This window comes from Ochotona princeps, chromosome 2 (genome assembly GCF_030435755.1).
Source record: "Ochotona princeps isolate mOchPri1 chromosome 2, mOchPri1.hap1, whole genome shotgun sequence".
Taxonomy (NCBI): Eukaryota; Metazoa; Chordata; class Mammalia; order Lagomorpha; family Ochotonidae; genus Ochotona; species Ochotona princeps.
The window spans coordinates 100,731,216-100,752,427 of record NC_080833.1 but is presented as its reverse complement, the minus strand read 5'-3'; the positions used below and the strand labels follow the sequence as shown (position 1 = coordinate 100,752,427).

At 36.7% G+C, this 21,212-nt stretch overlaps 1 protein-coding gene across 1 annotated transcript in view; it reads left to right on the top strand.

Moving 5' to 3' along the window:
* Positions 1 to 21,212, top strand: part of SPAG17 (sperm associated antigen 17) — a 204,528-nt gene that overhangs the window by 129,780 nt on the left and 53,536 nt on the right. Inside the window, exons 20-26 of the mRNA XM_058660118.1 lie at positions 1,945 to 2,048; positions 5,497 to 5,724; positions 6,584 to 6,695; positions 8,439 to 8,606; positions 13,560 to 13,673; positions 16,208 to 16,383; positions 19,360 to 19,477. Of these exons, the coding sequence (XP_058516101.1) occupies positions 1,945 to 2,048; positions 5,497 to 5,724; positions 6,584 to 6,695; positions 8,439 to 8,606; positions 13,560 to 13,673; positions 16,208 to 16,383; positions 19,360 to 19,477 (1,020 nt within the window). The remainder of the gene's footprint in view (positions 1 to 1,944; positions 2,049 to 5,496; positions 5,725 to 6,583; positions 6,696 to 8,438; positions 8,607 to 13,559; positions 13,674 to 16,207; positions 16,384 to 19,359; positions 19,478 to 21,212) is intronic.

Sequence of the window (21,212 nt, the reverse complement as noted above, 5' to 3'; positions counted from 1 at the left end):
ATATCAGATGATTTCATAGGTACAATTGCTACGTTAGGATACCTAAGACTTATTGACGATGTGTGACGTCAATTCAGAGTTAGTAGTCCTCCAGTGAAATAATTACAGATTACTCAATCAGATAGTTTTTTTCACCAAAGCAAATACTTGATGAGACTTTGAACCCAGACATGAAGGGAAAGGGGGAAAGGCAGGGACCTGGCTCAATACATATCTTTGTCTTTTGTTGTAAATTTTCAGTTCTGAAACTATAAGGGGAAAGGAGAAGAGGGGACAAAGAAAGTGGATTCTTTTAGAATATTAGATAAAGAAAATAAATAGATCAAGTAATCCCTAGGAAAATGGGATATTTCATTGGTTTTGTGCAAAGAAAATGAAACCCCTATAAATAATATTATTTACGGTAGCCAGGTTGAGAGTGATCTCTCAGAAATAAGCACAGTTTTGCAGTTCCCTGTTGGTGAAAATGTAAATTTGTACAACCATAATGGAAGACAGCATGGAGATTTCTCAGAAATTTGAAGATATCTATCATATTATTCAGCCATCCCCCTCCTGGTAATTTACCCAAAGGAAATGAAATCAGCATTTGAAAGAGTTGAATTTTCCACCGTGATTATAGCAACTTCAGTCATAACAGATCAGATGTGGAATCAACCCAGGTGTCCCACAAGTGATGACTGAATGAGGAAATTGTAGTTACATATATACACAATATGGTATATAAACACAAAATAAATACAAAATAATAAAATTTTGTCTTGCACAACAAAATGGATACAACCAGAGGCCATTATGTTTAGTTAGTCTCCAAAGGACAAATAACATGTTTTCTCTGATTTGTGGATTAGTACAGAGTACAAACAACAAAATGATAAAAGGTAATGTATATGAGCAAAGTTGACATTTCGGGATCTGGTGATTGTTTCTAACCCTCACCTGTACTTTTAAAGAACAGTGCTTTTTTTTTTTTACTTACTATTTGTTAAATTCTGTATCCAGTGGAGAGTTAAGCTTGTGATTATAGAGAAAATTTAAAATGTTTCCTTGTAAAAGCTAAAAGAAAAATAAGAAAAGAAAGGAGAGTAAGATCAAGGAAGGGTAGAGTGAAGATTATCATTACACTCTTAGAACTGTATAAAATACATGATATTTTCCCCCTTTACATAAATAAAATTAAAAAGTAAAAAACAGAAGCAAAGATATATGATTTCTAAAGATTTTGCAACTTCTGTTAATTACCAAGGAGGACTTGACTCTAAGACAAAGGTTAGCAAACCAAGTTGATAATGAACCCTTTTCCATGCCTACCAAAACATTAGTTGATGAGGTTACTTTTAAAAAGCTACTGATGGGGCCTGAGGTCAGCAGGCTAATTCTCTGCCCTGTGGCACTAGCATCCCACATAGGCACCTATTCATGTCCTGACTGCTTCACTTCTGATCCAGTTCAGTGTGAATGGCATGGGAAATCAGTGGACGATGACTCAAGTGCTTGTGCTTGGGCCCCTGCACCCACGTGGTAGACAAGAAGAAGCTGCACCCACATGGTAGACCAAGAGGAAGCTGCTGGATCCTGGCTTCAAATCAGCTCAGCTCTGACTGTTGTGGCCACTTCTTTCTATCTCTGTATCTCTCCTTCTATCTCTGTAAAATCTTCCTTTTAAATAAAAACAAACTTTTCTTAAATGTTAAGCTAGGATTAATTAAGTGACAGCTTTAAGGTAGAGGTTCCAGTCAAAAGAGACAACAAGAGAGAATACACAGCTTCCCAAGGTAGTGAGAACCTTATTACTGAGGTTGCATTTTACTTAGACGTCTGCCCTCGAGTTGACAAGCAAGCAATAGCATTGAGATGCCCTCAAAACTGGAAGTGATGTTCTCTGTGATGCCTAATGTAATGGAATTGTTTTAAAAATATTTGTTTGTTTGTTTCTGGTTATAGGTAATAAAGGAATCAGCAAAATAGAGATATCAGATCAAGAAAAAGAAAAGGAAAAGGAGAAAGAGAAGGAGAAGAATCCCTTCATTTTAGAAGGCTCTCTTAAGGTAACACAAGAAAGGACAAATGATACTGATTATTCATAAATCCAAAATCTTCTTCTGGGGAGTTTGTGTGGTGCAATGAGAAACAACCTTTTGGTTAATTTCTCAGGAATAGTGGAGTTTCAGTATCTCCATTAGATATTAAATCTTTGAGATGTTGCATCTTTTTCATTTTTACATAACCACAATCCAGGACAGTGTTTTGTTCGTCCTCGATATACTCTGTTTTTATTGCAAGTGTTTGTTTTCTGTGCGTATTTTATTTGAAATTTTAAGTTAGAAAGATAATAAGTGTTTCTATAATAAATAAAAATGTCCGGTAATTCCAAGCCTCTGAGATAAGAAATAATGAAGTTTTACTATGATCTACGCTCCTGCTGGACATCTGCAGAGAGATTCTAGGTTATGTTTTAGACTTGTTTTTTTTTTTTTCAAGATTTATTTATTTATTTATTTATTTATTTATTTATTTATTATTTAACTTCATTAATTACATTGTATTATGTGACACAGTTACATAGATACCCCATCCTTGTGCTTGTTTTCTTTTTAGCAACTGTAGTGGATGGAATATTTGTCTCCTCCCAAACTCTATCCATTGAAATATAATCACCAAATATAGGCAGTTTATGTTTTCTCTCTAGCTGTTTTTGAAAACAGTTTGTAAAAACTGGTGAACAATAACTCCATAGGGAAGCGAAAGAGTGTTAATGTGTACAGTGTATAGCATAATAGTTTTATTATACATGTTACTGATAGATGGGAATGCAGCAGCTTATAGTAATAAAGCACATGATGCTTTGTATTATAAATTCTATACAGCAAATTGACTCTAAAAGTATATTTTCTTGACTTTTGCTAAATTCTTACATCCTTAGCCAAATTATGGTTATAGTTAACCAACAACCGGAGGTTCAATTTGAGTGCCGATTGATATTTTCACGTATATTAACAAGACCGAACTTTTTTAAACAAGACATAACCAACGGGCATGTCTATCTCACATGAGACATTAGACACTAATTTGCAGATTTAATTTGCAGAATTACTTTGGATTAGTGGAAGAAATTTTCCTCATTGTGCTAACTAAAATGTGACAGCTACCAACATGAAGCATCTAAAAGTTTAATCTAGTGTTAATATTATCTATCACTTCATTAAATCTCGATAATTGCCACCCATCACTATGTCCTTTGTACTGTTTGTTGCTGTCTGTAGCGTAAACATGACAGGTGTCGAGCTTCCAATGTGGTGTCATTGGATGCCAAATCGGAAGCACTATTCAGTAGCCTATAATCCAGTGTTTTCACAATTGACATAACTTTATGAACATGGATACCAGTGAAATGTACCAAAATAATCATGTGCTGGTGATTTAAGAATGTTTATTGGCTTTATCTTCAGTATTTTATTTGAATGTGTTCATATACTGTTTTGATGATAATTGTAATTAATAGCTAACTCCATTACTTCTTAAAGAATTCAGCAATAAATCCATTCAAGTCACTATGAGCAAGTCTCAGACATACAGTTATCACCTGCCTTTGATTCCCTGAGCTTTCTGGATATTGCTATTGGTCTCTTTCAGCAACTCCACAAACGTCTTAGCCATAAAATGTTGCCTTTTCGAAAGTCCTATTCCAGTGCCAAGAAATCTGTCAAACTCATCTTGTCATGTTTGATGCACTTCTCATTTTCTCTTTAATTTTCTAAAAATAATACTTATTCACATGAAACACAGTTATCGAGACAGAAGGCAAGACATACATAGGGATCTTCCATCTGCTACTTCACTCCCCAAATGGCTGCACAGCTGGAGCTGAGCAGGTCTGAAGACAGAAGCCAGGAGCTTCTTTTGTGTCCCATGTTGGTGCAGGGGCCCAAAGCCTTTGAGACCTTTTGTGCTGCTTTCCCGGGCCAGTAGCAGGGAGCTGGATCAGAAGTGGAGCAGCCAGGACTCAAATGGGTGCCCTGAGACCCTTCTCTTTCTTACTTAACATTTTTCATACTTGCTTCTATTTATTTAAACATACCAAAAAACCGTATTTTATATTCTCTATGCAGTGAGTCCAGCATGTGAAGTATTTCGAAGCTATAACTTAGCAGTTTGTTTTCTGAGGTTCTTTCTCCAAATGGCTTATTTCCTTGTGTTTTTATGATTATCCTTTATGAGCTAACATTAGTTCATAGCTTTTTGAAAATAAAAATTGCAAGAAAATGCATTTTAATCACAAATCTGAGTAAAAACAGGCTTTGGTTATAAATTTCTGACAAGTCATTTCCTAATCCTAATTAAGGCTAAAGAAACAGGCTAGAATGCTTTTTGACTTCCCCGTGTTCTTTTCATTTCACCCAATGAATATGTCATTTTCTAAACATTCACTTCATTGAAAAATTCTGATGGCCCAGGCTTTGTCTCCAGTCCCCGTAATCCATTAGAATATCGTCTGAGCTGTCGGGATAGGTACCCAGGGGATTAGTAACTTCAGTCAGTGCTCTCTGTTGTCACTTGCTTGGTGCCTTCTCATATCCATCACTTTTCTGCTAGCCATGCTAGGCATTGTAATGATGAGTTTTCTATTTTTTATTTTTATTTAGAAATATTTTATGTCAAAAATTTTTCTGGAAACGTTAAACTGTTTTTAGTTCCTTGAGATTTCTAAAATTTTTTTTAAATGTGTATCACCAAGTAATGCCTTTACATTTATGGGATAAAGTATAATATCTCAGCACACTTATGGCATAGACCAATCAAACAGGGCAACTAGCCTTTCTGTCCCGTGTCTTTTCTTTGTGTTTAGAATACACCAGTCTTGTCTTCCAGTTCTCTTTGCAGCACTTAATCCTTTATCGTGAACCTGTGGACACCCCCCTCTTTACGGTGCAACATTAGAATCTGTTAGTTGTGTGGCTGTGTGCTAGTATCCATCACACAACCTCTCCCTTCCCCTTTCCGCAGCCTTTTCCAGCATCTGAAATCACCAGCCTTAACTCCAGACTTTTATTCTGTAATTTACACACATAGAAGAGAGAACACTGGATGTTTGTCTTTCTGGCTTCTTTCACTTACCATCATCATGTCCAGTTCCATCGTTTTGCTGCCTATGTCAGGATTTTGTCCTTTTTTATGCCACCGTGTGTATATGTATATTCCTAAGTTTTTAACCATTTATCCAATCCAGACTAAAGATAATGAAGACCTAAACTAAGGCAATCACAGCAGAGGATGAGAAAAGGAGCTGAAGTGGAGAGGGTTCTCCAAGGATAATTTGCAGGGTTTAGTGTAGAAAAGGTAGATGAGAAAAAGGGGATCCAGGTTCCAACTCAATATTGTGTTTTGTCAGAGGTGCCTCTTAGAGAAATCATGTTGGATATTCTCCAAAAGGAACCTAAAAGGAACACATGTCTAATTTGTTTCAAAATCTGTTAAAAGTTTTAAATGTGTTTGTAGGCATGGAAAGAAGAACAAGAGCGATTAGCAGAAGAAGAACGGATAAAAGAAGAAAAGAAAGCAGAAAAGAAGAATAAAGACGTTGGTAAAAAGCAAGGCAAGGATAAAGTTGACAAAGAAGACAGTAGGACTTTGAAGAAAAAATCTTCTTTCAAGGATAAGATCAAAGATGTCCCAGAAGTGGTACAGGAGCCCCTCCAGCAGCCAGAGCCTGAGAAGACATATCCGGTAAAACCAAGTCTCTAAAAAGCCTCTTTGGGATGCTCTTAATTGTTTCGTGGAAACACGCAATCCCCTTGCCTTCACCATCACCACATTGTCTGCTGTGATAAGCTCAAATCTATATTCTTTAATATATAGAACCTTCTTTAGGAACACTGCCAAGCCATTTTCCCTGAAATACCATGAGGCTAGGTTTCCATCAATAAAGATGGAAATTCGACACAACACATGCATTTATGTGTGTGGAAATAAGTGACTGTATTAGGACAGCATGCATGCAAAGATTGGCTTTATCTGTCTCCAATTATAGAGATGGCTGAGTTAATGCGGTTGCCTCTCTGCATGCACCCATGCTCCTTGCTTGTATGCTTTTGTAAAACCAGTGCTTCCTCATCAGGCTACCATGAGAAAAACCTAATGCGAAGGAAACATAGCACTCTGTTCTTTACAGCTACTACTCCAGGCAGGTTGTGCTCAAGTTAGCAAGCATCAGAATCTTCTGTAGCTCTATTAGCAACGTTTAGGTAAACAAAGTCCTTTGCAAATTATATTTTATAGTCTAAAAGTATCAGTATGCTTCCATACATATGTTCAGGTTACACAGAAAATCAACAGCCAGTAAGGGAGAACACTACTTCCTCTTAAACTCTCCTGGTGGTAGTGCAATGAAAAGCTTTGAACTAGGTTGTAAAGGTACCCTAATGAGCCCTGTTCAAAAATCACAGTCCTTGAATTCCACCTATCACTTTAACACTGGTAAATGTTGTAAAGACATGATTATTTAGCAAAACTGAAGCTTGTATCAGGTTTGGTTCATTCTGTCAATTGCAACTCCACACTAAATGTGTGATGTTTTCTCTTCTAGTTTCAAGGATACAATATGGGAGAAGTACCTGTGCACATCTCAGGGACCAATTACTATCTGTATCCTTCTGATGGAGGGCAGATTGAAGTAGAAAAGACAGCATTTGTAAAAGGTATACTTTGAAAGTAGCTGATTAATGACATGAAAGATGTTAATGCATTTTATTTATTTTTATTTATTTTTATTTTGAATTTTATGATATAATTACATAGGGTCTGGGATTTCCCCACCCTCAAATTCCCACCCCTCCCCCGACTTTTTTTCCCATATTATTACAATAGTATAGTGCTTCATAAGCAGCCATAAGTCCATCAGTCTGTTATTTGAGTGTGCCCGACATTGCTGGTACGGACAGCGTCAGACAGTCCAGCATCCCATTGTCTAGATATGTCCAACAGTTTCATTGGGAGTCCATCTTTGATTTGGAAGTAGGGATGCGTTATATCTTCACATCTGAATAAGATAGTCTCAGATAATCGTGGGGCTTTTTACTCCCAAGTGAAATAGGCAAGAATATGGGCATATCTACTGCAACTCATTTATATGGCACAGTCAGCATTTTTCAGACTTGACATTGTTCTGTTTTACTGAGCCCTGCAGGGCAAAGGCTGGCATACTGCTTAGCTGGAACACATTAATTATTTTTTTTTTTTTTTTAAAGATTTATTTTATTTTTATTACAAAGTCAGATATACTGAGAGGAGGAGAGACAGAGAGGAAGTGGAGCTGCCGGGATTAGAACCAGCGGCCATATGGGATCAAGGCGAGGACCTTAGCCACTAGGCCACGCTGCCGAGCCCGGAACACATTAATTATGACAGTTCACTTATAACAATATTAATACGTTTCCACATGACTGGTAAGTAAATAATAGTAACTGAAACAAGCCAGAAGTTACTAATACTAACTATAACACATATTAGTTCAGAAGCTAATCATATACTGTGAGTTGATTGCATTTTTCTAGTTTGGGTTCTGAAACTAGAAAAAAAAGAACTTGGGGCCTGCTGTGAATAACTAGCTATTGTAACTCTTATTAAGTGTTTATAGTCATATAATGCATTAAGTTTCAGATGTTTCATAGTAAATATTTTTAACCTAATCCTATCAGTTTGGAAATATGATAGTTCAGATTTGAGAAGAGTTAAGTTTTGAAAAAGAGAATAGAAATGTTAACCAAAGAGAGGAGAGAATTCATAAGTGGCTATAGAAATAACAATAACAGCTATCAAAAATAGCATGCTTTTTAAGTTGAAAACCATTACATGTTTTACCTGATGAATTATAATAAAATTGATCATAAGAACATATTACAAAAAAAAAAAAAGAACATATTGCCTCAGATTGGCAGTGATTCATTACTAGGGAACTATCAAAACCACTTGAGCAAGAACTTCGGAGCATGCCTTACATCCAGGACCTGGGGAGGGTGGGAAATTGGGTGGGCCTTCTCCCTTAATACCCCCCTTTAAACATGAAGGAAACAATATGGAAATAATAGTCTTACCCACTTTCCTATAGCCCTTGAACCTTTTTACCCTAATTAACTATGTACAGATTGTCAAAAATATAATTGAAAAATTAATTTAAAAAAAGAACATATTGCCTCAATCGATGTGTTTTGCTTGGTTGGTTGATTTTCTGTAGTTTGGTTTGGGATATGGGTGAATGGCATTTATTTGTGGAATAATGTGGACCAGCACTTTGATCATCTGGGCATCATCTTACAGAAGGGCTAGCATCCCCAGGTCAGCCCCTCACCTGGTGTCAGCTCTGTGCTGTGTGATTTAAACACTCCGGAAACCGAAAGTGGCTTCTAATCCACCCATTTCCAATCCCCTGATTCTCCCCTCAGGTTCGACATTTGTCACAGTGAAAGTGATAAAGGACAAGCATCATTTTATAATTCATTTAAAAGACCCAAGGGAAATTGTGAAAAAGGAAAAGGAAGGAAAGCAGTATGTCTCAGAAGAGAGTGAGGAAGAAGAGGAGGAGGAGGAAGAGAAACAGAATCTTAAAACAAGTAAGCAGCCGCATCTGTGGCAGTGCAGGTCAACACTTAGCAGTGTGCTAAGCCTGTTTCCCTCTCATTTGGCACAGGGAATTGTTGTAGATGCTAATGGAGGTATTTTGGTATTCACTTACATACATTTTTCCTTAATGTAACTTGCGTATGTGTTAGCTGCAGAGCCCAGTTGTAACAAGGTTACTCAGTTGATCTTGCTCCCTCCACATCCCCAGCTCTTAAATGCCCTCCAGAGTCCGCCCAAGACTGGCTGCTTTTCTGTAGCTACATGGACTCTCCTGTCCATTCTGCCCTGGGACTCAGGTACTCACTAATGGATCCCTAGAAAGTTTTATGTTTTGTCCAAATTTACAGCTCATGGTGTAGTTTTCTCCCTTAACTGATTCTACCACTTAGGAAGAAGTGAGAAGAGGAATCTATTTTTTAGATTGCCAAACAAGAGAAAAATCATAAATTTGACCACAAGAGTCATTACCTGCTTGGAAGCAACAATTAGATATCTACTGATTAAACACCGTGGAACTACAACATTTAATATCTCTAGATAACAGCTTAGGGGAATTAATTCTTTTTTGTCCAGTGTGGACATGATCATCTCTACAAAAAGAATTGAGTTCATTAATAAAAACATTTTGACCCAAGGATAGGTTGAGTAAGATTAAACATGAGTATATGTTTAAATACCATAGTATTTTCCAAACCAAAGAGTATGAAGTTTGACAGTATGCATGCACCCAAGAACTTAGCAAAATATGTGAATTACTATAAGTTAGGAAATAGGAAAATATTTTAAGGAAGGTAAATGTTTATAAGTCTACCATTTGAGTAATGGTCACTAATCATACTTCATGTGTTTCTTACACTATGATCACTATTACAATATTAGCATTTTTAGCATAAATTATATTTAAAAACAAGATGTTAATGATTTAGCCATGTATCATTGGTGTAAAATTACTTAATTATGCAATGCTTTTATATATGTATGTGATTTCCTCCAAGATAAATTACTACATTTACATTCATATTTGGTTATGTGTAGATTTCAGATGTATTTATGTCTGTATGTATAAGTCAATCCTTACCTTTTCTGTAACTTAGGTATTCTTTTTTTTTATTTTATTTAAAAAGCAGTGACAGAGAAAGAAGGAGAGACACACACAAAAAGAAATCTTCCATCTGTTGGTTCACTGCTTGAATAGCCACAAACTGCAGAGCGAGGCCTCCCTGAAGACAGAAGCCAAGAGCTTCTTCTGTGTCCCATGTTGGTGCAGGGGCCCAAAGCCTTTGAGACCTTTTGTGCTGCTTTCCCGGGCCAGTAGCAGGGAGCTGGAGCAGCCAGGATTTGAAGCAACACCCATGTGGGATGCTGGAGCCACTTGTAGAAATTTAGCTGGCTACCCCATTGCACCAACACTGATAATACCTCCTTTTTTGCTCAAATATTAAGAATCTCATTTTGAGATCATCTTTTTCCCCCTTTGTTTCACTTCAGCTATAAGTCTTTAACCTTTGGTCCAAATTCGACCAAAAATATGTTTTGTATGTCCCATGAATTATGGATAATTATACACTTGTAAAAAGTTATTTTTTAAAAAAAGGCCCTGTGTGGTAGCCTAGTAGCAGCTAATGTTCTCTGCTTGCATGCACCAGGATCCCTTACAGGTACTGGTTCTAATCCCAATGGCTCTACTTCCCAATCCAGCTCCCTGCTTGTGACATAGGAAAACAGTGGAGGACGGCCCAAAGCCTTGAGACCCTACACCCATGTGGGAGATCCAAAAGAAGGTCCTGGCTCATGATTTCAGATCAGCTCAGCTCTGATCATTGTGGCCACTTAGGGAGTGATTCAGTGGATGGAAGATCTTCTCCGTCTCTACTCCTCTCTGTGTATATATGGTTGTCACCACTTAGGACTCCCACATTCTGTATCAGCATAGCCAGTTCAAGTCCTGGCTGCTCCACTTCCAACCCAGCTTCCTGCTAATGCAGACTTGAATAAAGTAGTCAATGGCTCAAACAGCACACATGTGGGAAAGCTAGGCTGAATTCTAGGCTCCTGACTTCAACTTGACTCAGCTCTGGTTGTTGTGGGTACTTAGAGAGTAAACCACCAGATAAAATAGGTCTCTGTCTACCTGTTTGACAGTATCTTTCTCTTTCTGCCTTTCAATTAAATTTGAAGTGAAAACAAAAGAATATGAAGTAAAGATTATATGAGAGTACTTCAAAAAGTTCCTGCAAAATTGAATTAAAAAGAAAGTTTGAGCAGACAGAATATCTTCCTCTCTGTATCTCCTTCTCTCTGTAAATCTTCCTTTTTTAATAAAAATAAAAAGATCTTTTTAAAACAAAGTTTATTTTGGTGCAAGAATTAAAATTCATGTATAGTTTTTTCGTATACATTTGCCATTAATATGTTGGAAACCCCTAATTTACACCGAAATAAACCTATACTCCAATCTTATTTTACATGAATTTTTGAGGGTCTTGTATGTGGCCTATATAGCCTAAAATTATTTAATATCTGACCTTCCCTCACAACCCACCAAAAAAACCTGTGCTTCTAGAGAGAATGACAACAGAGTCATAGGAAAAAAAAAAAAAAGACCCAAAGATGGAAAATAATGATCATTACTTACCACTGCTTGCTTTTTCTTTCCCTTTAGCGACATTAAGTTCTCCTCTAGGATGAGACACGTAATAGTGAGTCCTTTGATTGTTTACATGCATATGGACATCTTGAATGGTATCCTGGCTGGAGACAGGATCCCTGGATCATCATTCATTCCTCTCTTGAATTTTGGTCACAGATGCAGCCTTGCAACTTTTAGATTCAAATTTGAAGAGCCCTGCTAATCTGAGAATCAAGCTTCAGCCTCAATTCAGGGAATTGGTTTTTGGTTGTGAATCTTTTTTCTCCCTCATGTGTCCTATATTTTCCCTTCTGTAACACCTGCACCTTGAAATATCCACTGAAACAAATCCCCCAAGTATTTATATCTTCTCCATGACTTAGTTCTGTTGAAACTTTTGATATTTTTTAACTTAATTATCCAAGAAATTCATTCCATTCTCAAAAGTAATTATTTTGCCTTTAATTAATCTACTGAATACTGAATGATATGGCAGGCAAATCATATTTTAAAATTCCAGAAAGTACATCTTAAAATTTTATATGCTATAAAAATGTAAAAAATTAATCTCAGAGGTCATACATTTTATGGAGTATGTGTCCTGTTAACTCCTAGTAACCTCTGGCCACTGTACTGTGCTTATAGTTACACCTTTTCCAGAAGGTCCTGATCAGAATCATACAGGGCATAGCCTCTTCAGGTTGACATCTTTGACTTAGTAATATATGAGTTTATCTTATCTCCCAAGCATTTTCATGGCTTGGTATTCTGTTTTCTTTTAGTACTGAATAATACTCATTATCTGTAATATCCAGCAGCTTTATTTTTCCATTTACCTACTGAAGTACATTTTGGTTACTTCCAAGATTTTGCAATTATTATGAAAGTTTCAGGCCTGGTACAAAGGGTCAATCACTAAATCCTCACCTTGTAAGTGCTGGGTTCCCATGTTGGTGGCAGTTCATATCCTGACTGCTCCATTTTCCGTGCAGTTCCGTGCTTGAGACCTGGGAGAGCAGTAGAGGATGACCAAAAGCCTTGGGATCCTGCACCCGTGTGGGAGACGTGAAATAAGCTCCAGGCTTCCAATCTGCTCAGCTCTGGACGCTGCAGCCATTTGAGGAATGAACTAGTGGATGGAAGATATTTCTTTCTATCTCTCCTTCTCTATAAGTCTGTCTTTTGCATAAAAATAAATAAATCTTTGAAAAAAGAAAAAATACTTTGCTAGAAACACATGGGTGCAGATTTTAAAGTGCATATGCATTTTCAACTCCTTTGGATAAATACCAAAGGATGTGATTGTTGAGTTATGTTAGTTTTATAATTATCTAAACTATCTTCCAAAGGGATTATGTTACTTTGCATTCCCACCAGTGATGAATGAAGTTCCTGTTGCTCTACATACTTGCCAGCATTTAGTGTTGTCAGTGTCTTGGGTTTTCACTCTTCAAATAAATGTATTTCACTTCAGTTCACATTTCCTTAATAACACTGTAGGGAGCATCTTCTCAAATGCTTATTTGCCCTCTGTATATCTTCTTTGGTAAAATGTCTGTTGAGGTTTTGGATTTACATTTAATCTACCTACTGTTGAGTTTTAAGAGGGGTGTGTGTGTGTGTGTGCACGCACATGTGTGTTGGATAACACTCTTTCTCAGATATGAAATTTGGTGATATTTTCTCCCTGGCTGTGAGCTCTCCTTTCATCTTCTTGGAAACATGACCTGCTGTGTTTTATTGCTCACATGAATATCCCAGTCCAGAGGCTGTCTCTTCATGGGTGAGAGAATTCTAAGTCCTTACTGTCCAATCTTAATTAATTATATGATAGAAGAAGAAATGGTGAACCAGAATTAACACAACAGAAAATTTAGGTATATGCTTTAAGGTTTGTTTTAAAATTATGTGTGGCTAAGCTAATTTTGAAATGGATTTTAAAATTTAAAGAGTTAAATGCAGATATTCAAGAATGTGTTTTGAAATGTGAGGAAATTGAGATTAATTTTCACTTTAAAAATCAGGTGAAAATTTGACAGATAATTTGACAAATGAACCATCTGCCTGTAACTATGTCATTTATGTTTGTTCTCTCTTTTCACTCAGCTGAAACTCAAACTTTTTAAGACAAGAGTCTTATGTTCTCATCTTTGTAACTGTACCCCATTTTTAACATCTCTGAGTATGTGAGAAGAGTTAAAACAATTTTAAGTTGGTTACACTAGACCTCAATTCCTAGCCTTCTCACTAAACATGGCTTAAACATCGATTTTGAATAAAATAGAAATAATCTTGATTTTATTTTGTCTTTTAGAAGTTTTACCTGCCGAAAATAAGCCCATCAGCAAATTTGGATCTTTTTCTGCCACATTAGAAAATGGAATCTGCCTCTCAATAAGTTACTATGGATCCAGTGGAATGGCTCCAGGTGAAATGAGGGCGAGTCAAGCCTGAATGTGTCCTGTGACCAGGTTCCCTGACCGTCCCTAGGCTGCTTCCTTGTCAATGGCATACTCTGATACAACATATCTCACGAGTTTTCCACTAAGTTGGGAGAACACACTGTGTGTGTGCACATTCATCTGTGTAAATGTGCATTTTTGCGTATATACATATATGCACTTGCATATAAGTATTGAAGAAACTTCAAAAGTTTCATAGAAAAATGAAATTATAGAAAATGAGGTCACTTTGGAGAAAAATATTTTGAGATCTGGAGTAATTTTTCTGTGATACATGTTTTTAAGAAACTTTTTAAAGACCTCTTGTACAGCTAATAACAATGTTTTGATATGTGAAAAATTATTTATTAGTTATATATTATTTTGTATAATCACATATAATGCAATGTCACAGATATTCCAAGTTATAAGCTTTTTGAAGGCATCTTGCATAACAATGATATGTCAAAAATTATTTATTATTTATTACTTTATATAATCACATGTACTTGCAAGACCACAGATATTCCGTGTTAGCTGGCCCATGAAAATAGCCTGTCAGTTGGTGCCAAAGGAATCATGAGTTGCTGAAGAATCCTTTTGGGTTTCTGCTAAGCCATATTTTTATGAATCACTTAGTGTGCTTTCAGGATGTTAGTCTTACTTGAGCCACTTATTGGGCATCTTCAAAGATTTCTTTACCCCACTTATAATAAACAAATTCTCCTAATGGGATCTATTTTCGTTCAAATCACAGAAGAGTATCTCAACTTATTAAAACATATTGGGAAATCTTTGGGTACCAATGCATTTTAAAGGGATCCAAGCACAGCATATGTTTTTTCTTTAAAAAAAAAAAAGAGCATTACAAAATCTACAAGTAATCCCTATGGTAGATAGCTTTGAAAGTATGTGTTAATATAGATCACTGATCTAATCATTCATCTTACTACACAGTACTTTTCCCAGGGAAAGCATCTCTATGAATAATTATAATCTTGTTTCTTTTTTGTCCCAAATAGCCTAGCACTCTAGAGAGCTAAAGGGCCCATTAGATTGGTTAGTGCTTTGGCTTTTTAAAAGGTTTGTCTTTTAATTTCAGATTTGGTTTGTTTGTAAGCCAGTTGTTTAAAGAAGTCACTTTGTACCTAAAACAAAAAAAATTAATTCATTATCAACACACAATCCCTAATTTTGAGCACATGTTGTCATTATTTTAGACTACATTGTTTACTCCGTACTCTATGAACTGTGTCGCTTTTGTTTCTTAAGTGATCTCTATAGTGTTGATTAAATTCTTAATAGTAAAGCCTTCCCTTTAAGGAGAATGTTCCTAGTATCGAGTTATAAGCACTACATTCGAAAAATGTTAAGAGTATAGATAATATATAATGCATTACTTCATATATATATACTAAAAAATAGAAGGCATAATGGGTTATTTAGAACAACTATAGGTGTCATAAATTCCTTAAAGACACATATGGCATCAATATTTAACAAATTCCTTATCTGCTAAAATCTAAACAGGTTTCCAGTCCAGGTCTCTTCCTCTTACTGTGTTTAAACAGCTAAGCCTGTTTAGTTTCCTTTTGTATAGGAAAAAGATAATGAATCTGAGAATCAGACACAAACATTTTTTGATCCAAATAATTGAGCACTTTGTAACTTCTTGGTAAGAGGAATATATGATTCTTGCTTCCGATTGTCTTTCAAATGGCCCACTGAATATACACAGAATCAAGAACATCAGGCGGGCCCCCATACAGATTTTATAGAACTCTTCACCCAAATTCTAGATAACAACCAGCATGATTTACTTTCCTTTGGACAATAAAGCCTTGCTACCCAGTATTATGCCTCTTAGCTCCTTGAAGGAGCTGTGCTTTCTGTTATGGTTGGTCATTGCTTAGGCTGAAGTGTTATTCAGAATACGCTTCTCCTGCCACTTGATAACACTTCCTCCTACTCCAGGTCTCAGCTGAGAGGTTAGTACCCTGAGAAATGCTTCAAGGAGCAAGTGTCAAAACTAAGTTAAAGGGTCTTTGGAAACAAAAGAGTTATCTAGACCCCCCAAAAAAGAGGGGTGAGAATTCTGAACACTGGGAGTAATGCGTGACCAAGTTCAGTAGGTAAAAGCACGAAAAGGCTTTCTAGATATCCCAAGGTGAAGCATGCCACAGCATACACTGCAGCTGACTTGCGATGGAGGGCCTTCTTCCTGGTTCTTACCATGCTCTGTAGTTCCCCTACCACCACAGACTTAACATCCAACATGGTACTGGAGGGTTTTATGATGTAAACTACCCACTAAATTATACTACGCAACAGATACCCCATAAATGAGTGTAGGACAGGTGAGTTTCCCATTGCCATTCAGTTTCTGTGCCATATTTTCTATTGCTGGCACTGAGCAGCACAGATAAATCAAACTGTGATATATCCGTCCTAGAACCAACTGTCTTATTTAATAAGTGTATTAACTATGAGTGGGATTTTTTTTCCCTTTTTCTGCTTTTAGAGGATAAGGATCCTGATTTGGAAGCAATGTTGAACATCCCTTCAATACACATTCCAACAACAATACCTGTTACAGTGACTGCTCCTCAAAGCAAAGCAAAAGGGAAAGCAAAAGGCAAAGAAAAACCCAAAGATTCGCTAAAAGAGGAGGAACACCCAAAAGAAGAGGATAAAAAGGTAGACGACTCTCACCATGGACCTCCTGACTGTGGCCTATGCCAATAGTGTTGTTACAATACATAGATTTTGTTGTGTGGATGCATTGACATTACTTGTATCAATTTTGGAAGGAAAAGATTGATTTGCATACAGATATTGGATTCCCCACTCTGTAAGACATATTGTCATAATGCAGATTGTCTTAAGTCATTGATTTGAAGCATTGAAAGAATCAGTCAACCTTTTCCCAACCTCACTTTTTTTTCCTTGTTATTGGTTGGTTAATTTTGCAAAAATTTTCTGTTTTTAATATTTCATTTAGTTCAACAGAAAAGATTAATCAGAAGGCAAATACCTGTACTAAGATATTTGGTAGACTAAAGCTTAAATATTGATGTGCTGAGACTTTATCAATATCAAGGGACAGCCCACTTCTAGTTCAAGATTAGACCATCTTCTACTTGTAATGCTTTATCACAGCACTCTCTCTTTCTCTATCTCACACACACACACACACACACACACACAAAGAGAGACTCATACACTCAGACATCCAGACTTTAACTTAAAACATTTTCTAATAATACACAGATCAATAGAAGACTCTAAACAAAAGACAACAAGGAAAAGAGTTGTGAATCCTGATTCTTAATTTACTGTTAAAGTACAACACACATATACTCAATTTGTTAAATGACAAAATTGTGTTCAAAAGTGCTCAAGAACATGAATTTCAAATTCCAATATTTTATTTTTTTAAAAGATTTATTTTATTTTTATTACAAAGTCAGATAAAACAGAGGAGGAGAGATAGAGAGGAAGATCGTCAGTCCGATGATTCACTCCCTAAGAGAGCCCAACGGCCGGTGCTGTGCTGATTCGAAGTCAGGAGCCAGGAACTTCTTCCAGGTCTCCTACATGGGTGCAGGGTCCCAAAGCATTGGGCCGTCCTCGACTGCTTTCCCAGGCCACAAGCAGGCAGGTGGATGGGAAGTAGAGCTGCCGGGATTAGAACCGGTGCCCATTTGGGATCCTGGCATGTTCAAGGCGAGGACTTTAGCCACTAGGCCATGCTGCCGGGCCCATATTCCAATCTTTTAAGTTATGAGTTTAAATGTCATTTTGCCTCTGAGTCATATTTATATAATTATACTGGATAAAATTTCTCATGTTAGACCACTTGACCCTTGTTTTGTAAAAAAAAAAAAAAAAGTTCAACTGTTGAACAAAGTGACTCTTGATAATTCATTTAAAGGAAATTTGGCCAAAAGTGACTAGATAGCAAGCCCAACAATTCACTGACGATTTCATAAGAGTGATGATAATGGGATGGCATGAGGGATTTACTGGTTTATTGGTTTTACATGTCATGATAGATTTAACAAAGTGTGTTTACAGGTTTGAACATTTTTGTTTATGTACAAAATTTCTGAAGCTCTATCTTCTTAACTTAGATTTGTGTTTTTAATTCATTTTGGCTAAAATTGTTGATATTTCCCCCCTTCCAGAAGCAAATGAAAGGAATACCAACTTCAACAATCATTTGGAAAAATTAATTCCTCAAAAACGTAATTAATAAAAAAATTAATTAGAATAAGCTAAAGGTTCAGCAATAGGGAACTGATTAAAGTGATTTTACAGCCTAGAAGAAGAAAACTGGAAAAACCGAAGTGATTGCCATTTGGAATTGTTTGGAAATTATCAAATAACATCACCCTATGACAATATAGCCAAACAAGAGATAAATTCATAAATGGCACAGAATGAACATTTAAACCATCACTAATTTATAAATGACATTTCATTGTCTCTTTTTGCTTTTACTTCCTACAAAACCAGTGCATGCTTGCTATAGAAAAGTGGGAGCAGATGTCGTGACAGTGTAATGGTTCTGACACCCAAACCATAAAAAGCACCTAGAAGATACTAGGAATTTTGGTTTCCTGTATCATTTGCCTTTGTGGTCTATATACCTTACACTGCGTGATTTCCAATCTGTAAAAATACCTTATACTGAGTGAATTTCAATCTATAACCATTTATTGTAATTCTAGGGCTGTCAAGTGCAAGGTCAGGGCACCAGCAGATTCCACACCCAGGGGGACCTGTTGCTCCTAGCTAGCTTTATTGTGTGGCATAAGAAAAAGGCAACTCCCTTCACTCCATTTTATAAGGGCACTAATCTCATTCAAGCAGATGGAGCTCTCATGATTGAAAAGCTTCCTAAAATGTTCCACCTCTTTTTTATATAGATTTATTTATTTTTATTTGAAAGGCAAAATTACAGAGAGAAGGGGAGAGAGAGAAAGGAGGAGAGAGACAGAGATCTTCCATCTGCTCGTTCACTCCCAAGATGGCTGCAATGGCTAAAGCTGAGTTAATCGAAAGCCAGGACCCAGGAACTTCCTTGGGTCTCCCATGTGGGTACAGGGTCCCAAGGGCTTAAGCCATCCTCTACTGCTCTTCCAGGTCACAAGCATGGAGCTGGATGGTAAGTGGAGTATCCGGGATACAAGCCAGTACCCATATGGGGTACCAGCATTGCAGATAGGGAATTAGCCTAACATGCCACTGAGCTGACCCCAAGGCTCCACTTCTTACTACCAAGACATTAGATAGCAGGTACCAATGTATACATTTTGCTGGGATGCCAAAAATCACTCTATCACATTACTCTTATTCCTATTCATAAAATAAACACTTCAAGCCCCAACTCCTCATAAATCTTGTCCTAGTTATTCTAATTAACTTTTAATCACTCATTTTTCTGAGGATATACATGCCAAATAGTTGGTATTATAATTTATTTGTCTCATCTGTCTGTAATCCATTGTAAGAGCAAATATATAGCTATTCAAAGGTAGGAATATATACATCCATACTACTAACCTACCTACATACTCTAAGCTTTCAGCAAATCATTTCTTAGTCAAGATAAATAACAGCACATTTAAAAATTGAGAAGCTATTATTCACATTTTAATTTGTTTACAGGAAGAAGCAGACCAAGAGTCCATTTTACCAGAGAATACATATGTTCCCACCTTTCAAAACCTAAATGTGTCTTGCCCCAATGGACTTCTGTTGACCTTCATAGGTCAAGAGTGTCCAGGTGAGTGCCAGCTGGTATGAGACAGATAAGCAAGTGGCAAAATATAATTAAAAAACAACCAGGTCACCCTTGAGAATTGTATATTTTCCTGTCACTTTCATGCTTGTGGTTGGTAATGAAGAAGCGATTATTTTTAAATAATGAGATTCATAATAATAATCATTTTTTAAGCACTTACCATGGGTAAACACTCCATAAGTAGCACCTAAACCTAAGAGATAATAAATCCATTTTATAAATGAAAGAAAGAGATGCTTCAGAAGGTTTGGCACCTTGCCTAAGCAAGTTAAATAGCAGACCACAGAAGCCAATGATCTTAAAACTCCTGTGTCGTCCCTGTGTCTTCTTTCTACTACAGATAACTACTACACAGCATGAAGCCATTCTGATCAAACTAAGACAGTGAGCACAAAGTAGAGACAATTGTTATGACATGAAGAAAACAAGTCTTTATATCCCTGAATCAGTATATAATTTTATCAATCCTATCATTTCTGTTGATTCTGTACATAACTGTACAGATTAATAAACAAGTACAAATAGAACCAATTTATTTCATGAGAGTCAACTTTGGAAATTGAGCTTAATTATCATCTATTGGAAACTCAATGTCACTGTGAACGGAGGAAATGCCAAATAGAATGTACAGAACTAAGACATGAATTCTTTCATTGGAAAGTCAGATGTACAGAGAGGAAGAGAGATAGAAAGGAAGTTTTTATTTCTGTTGATTCATTCCCCAAGTGGCCACAATGGGCAGAGCTGTGCTAATCCAAAGCCAGGACGGAGCCCAGAGACCAGGGCCTCTTCCAGGTCTCCCACGTGGGTGCAGGGTCCCAAAGGTTCGGGCAGTCTTCAACTCCTTTCCCAGGTTACAAGCAGAGCTGGATGGGAAGTTGGGCTGGTGGGATTAGAACCAGCGCCCATATGGGATCCTAGCATATGCAAGGCAAGGACTTTAGCCACTAGTCTACTGTGTCCTAGGACAGGAATTCTAAAGCTGTCCTTGGCATTAGTTAACCATGCAATCCCTATTTTAAGTTACTCTCACACCATAACTTCTCATTTGAATATTAGATTATTTCAGTAGATCTTGAAGTCTTATTTTTTACAACCAAATATTCTCTTTATGATAATTCCCTTATGGACAGTGAATTTGAAAACTGTACTATCAAAGGAAAAGATTATGATAAAAAGTAACCCAACATTTCTTTTATTTGCCAGCTGAAATAAGCCAAATATGGTAGTTTACCAATTTTGTTGAAATTTTGCTTTGCATTAGAGTTTCTAGATTGTTACAAACGATCCCTTTGCTAGTTCTGTGGAACACTGATAGGTCGAGATTTCTTCTGGGACCCAACAGACCAGATGGTTACAACAGATGCTTAATTTGCCAAGAGTATACTGGGAAAAATGTTCGAGTTCAAGGAAAGGTATTTTTCTGCTTATTTGATTGGTCCTGTCATCAGACCAGAACCTGACACCTTTCATCTGTCCTTCCTATCAGGTATATTATCCACCCTCATATTTTCACGCTTATGTCAGGAGAGAAAATTTGGTTAATTGGTGAATCTGCCTATAGTCCATCAACTTCTTCCCCCAGCATTTTATTTATTTTTAATTTAATTTTTGATATTGTTACATAGTTGAGAGGGATGCATACCCATGTGGGCCTCTGTTTAGGGTGGGGAAGGTCAGGTATAGAGGAAAGTGGGTGGGGCACATGTTTCAGCCA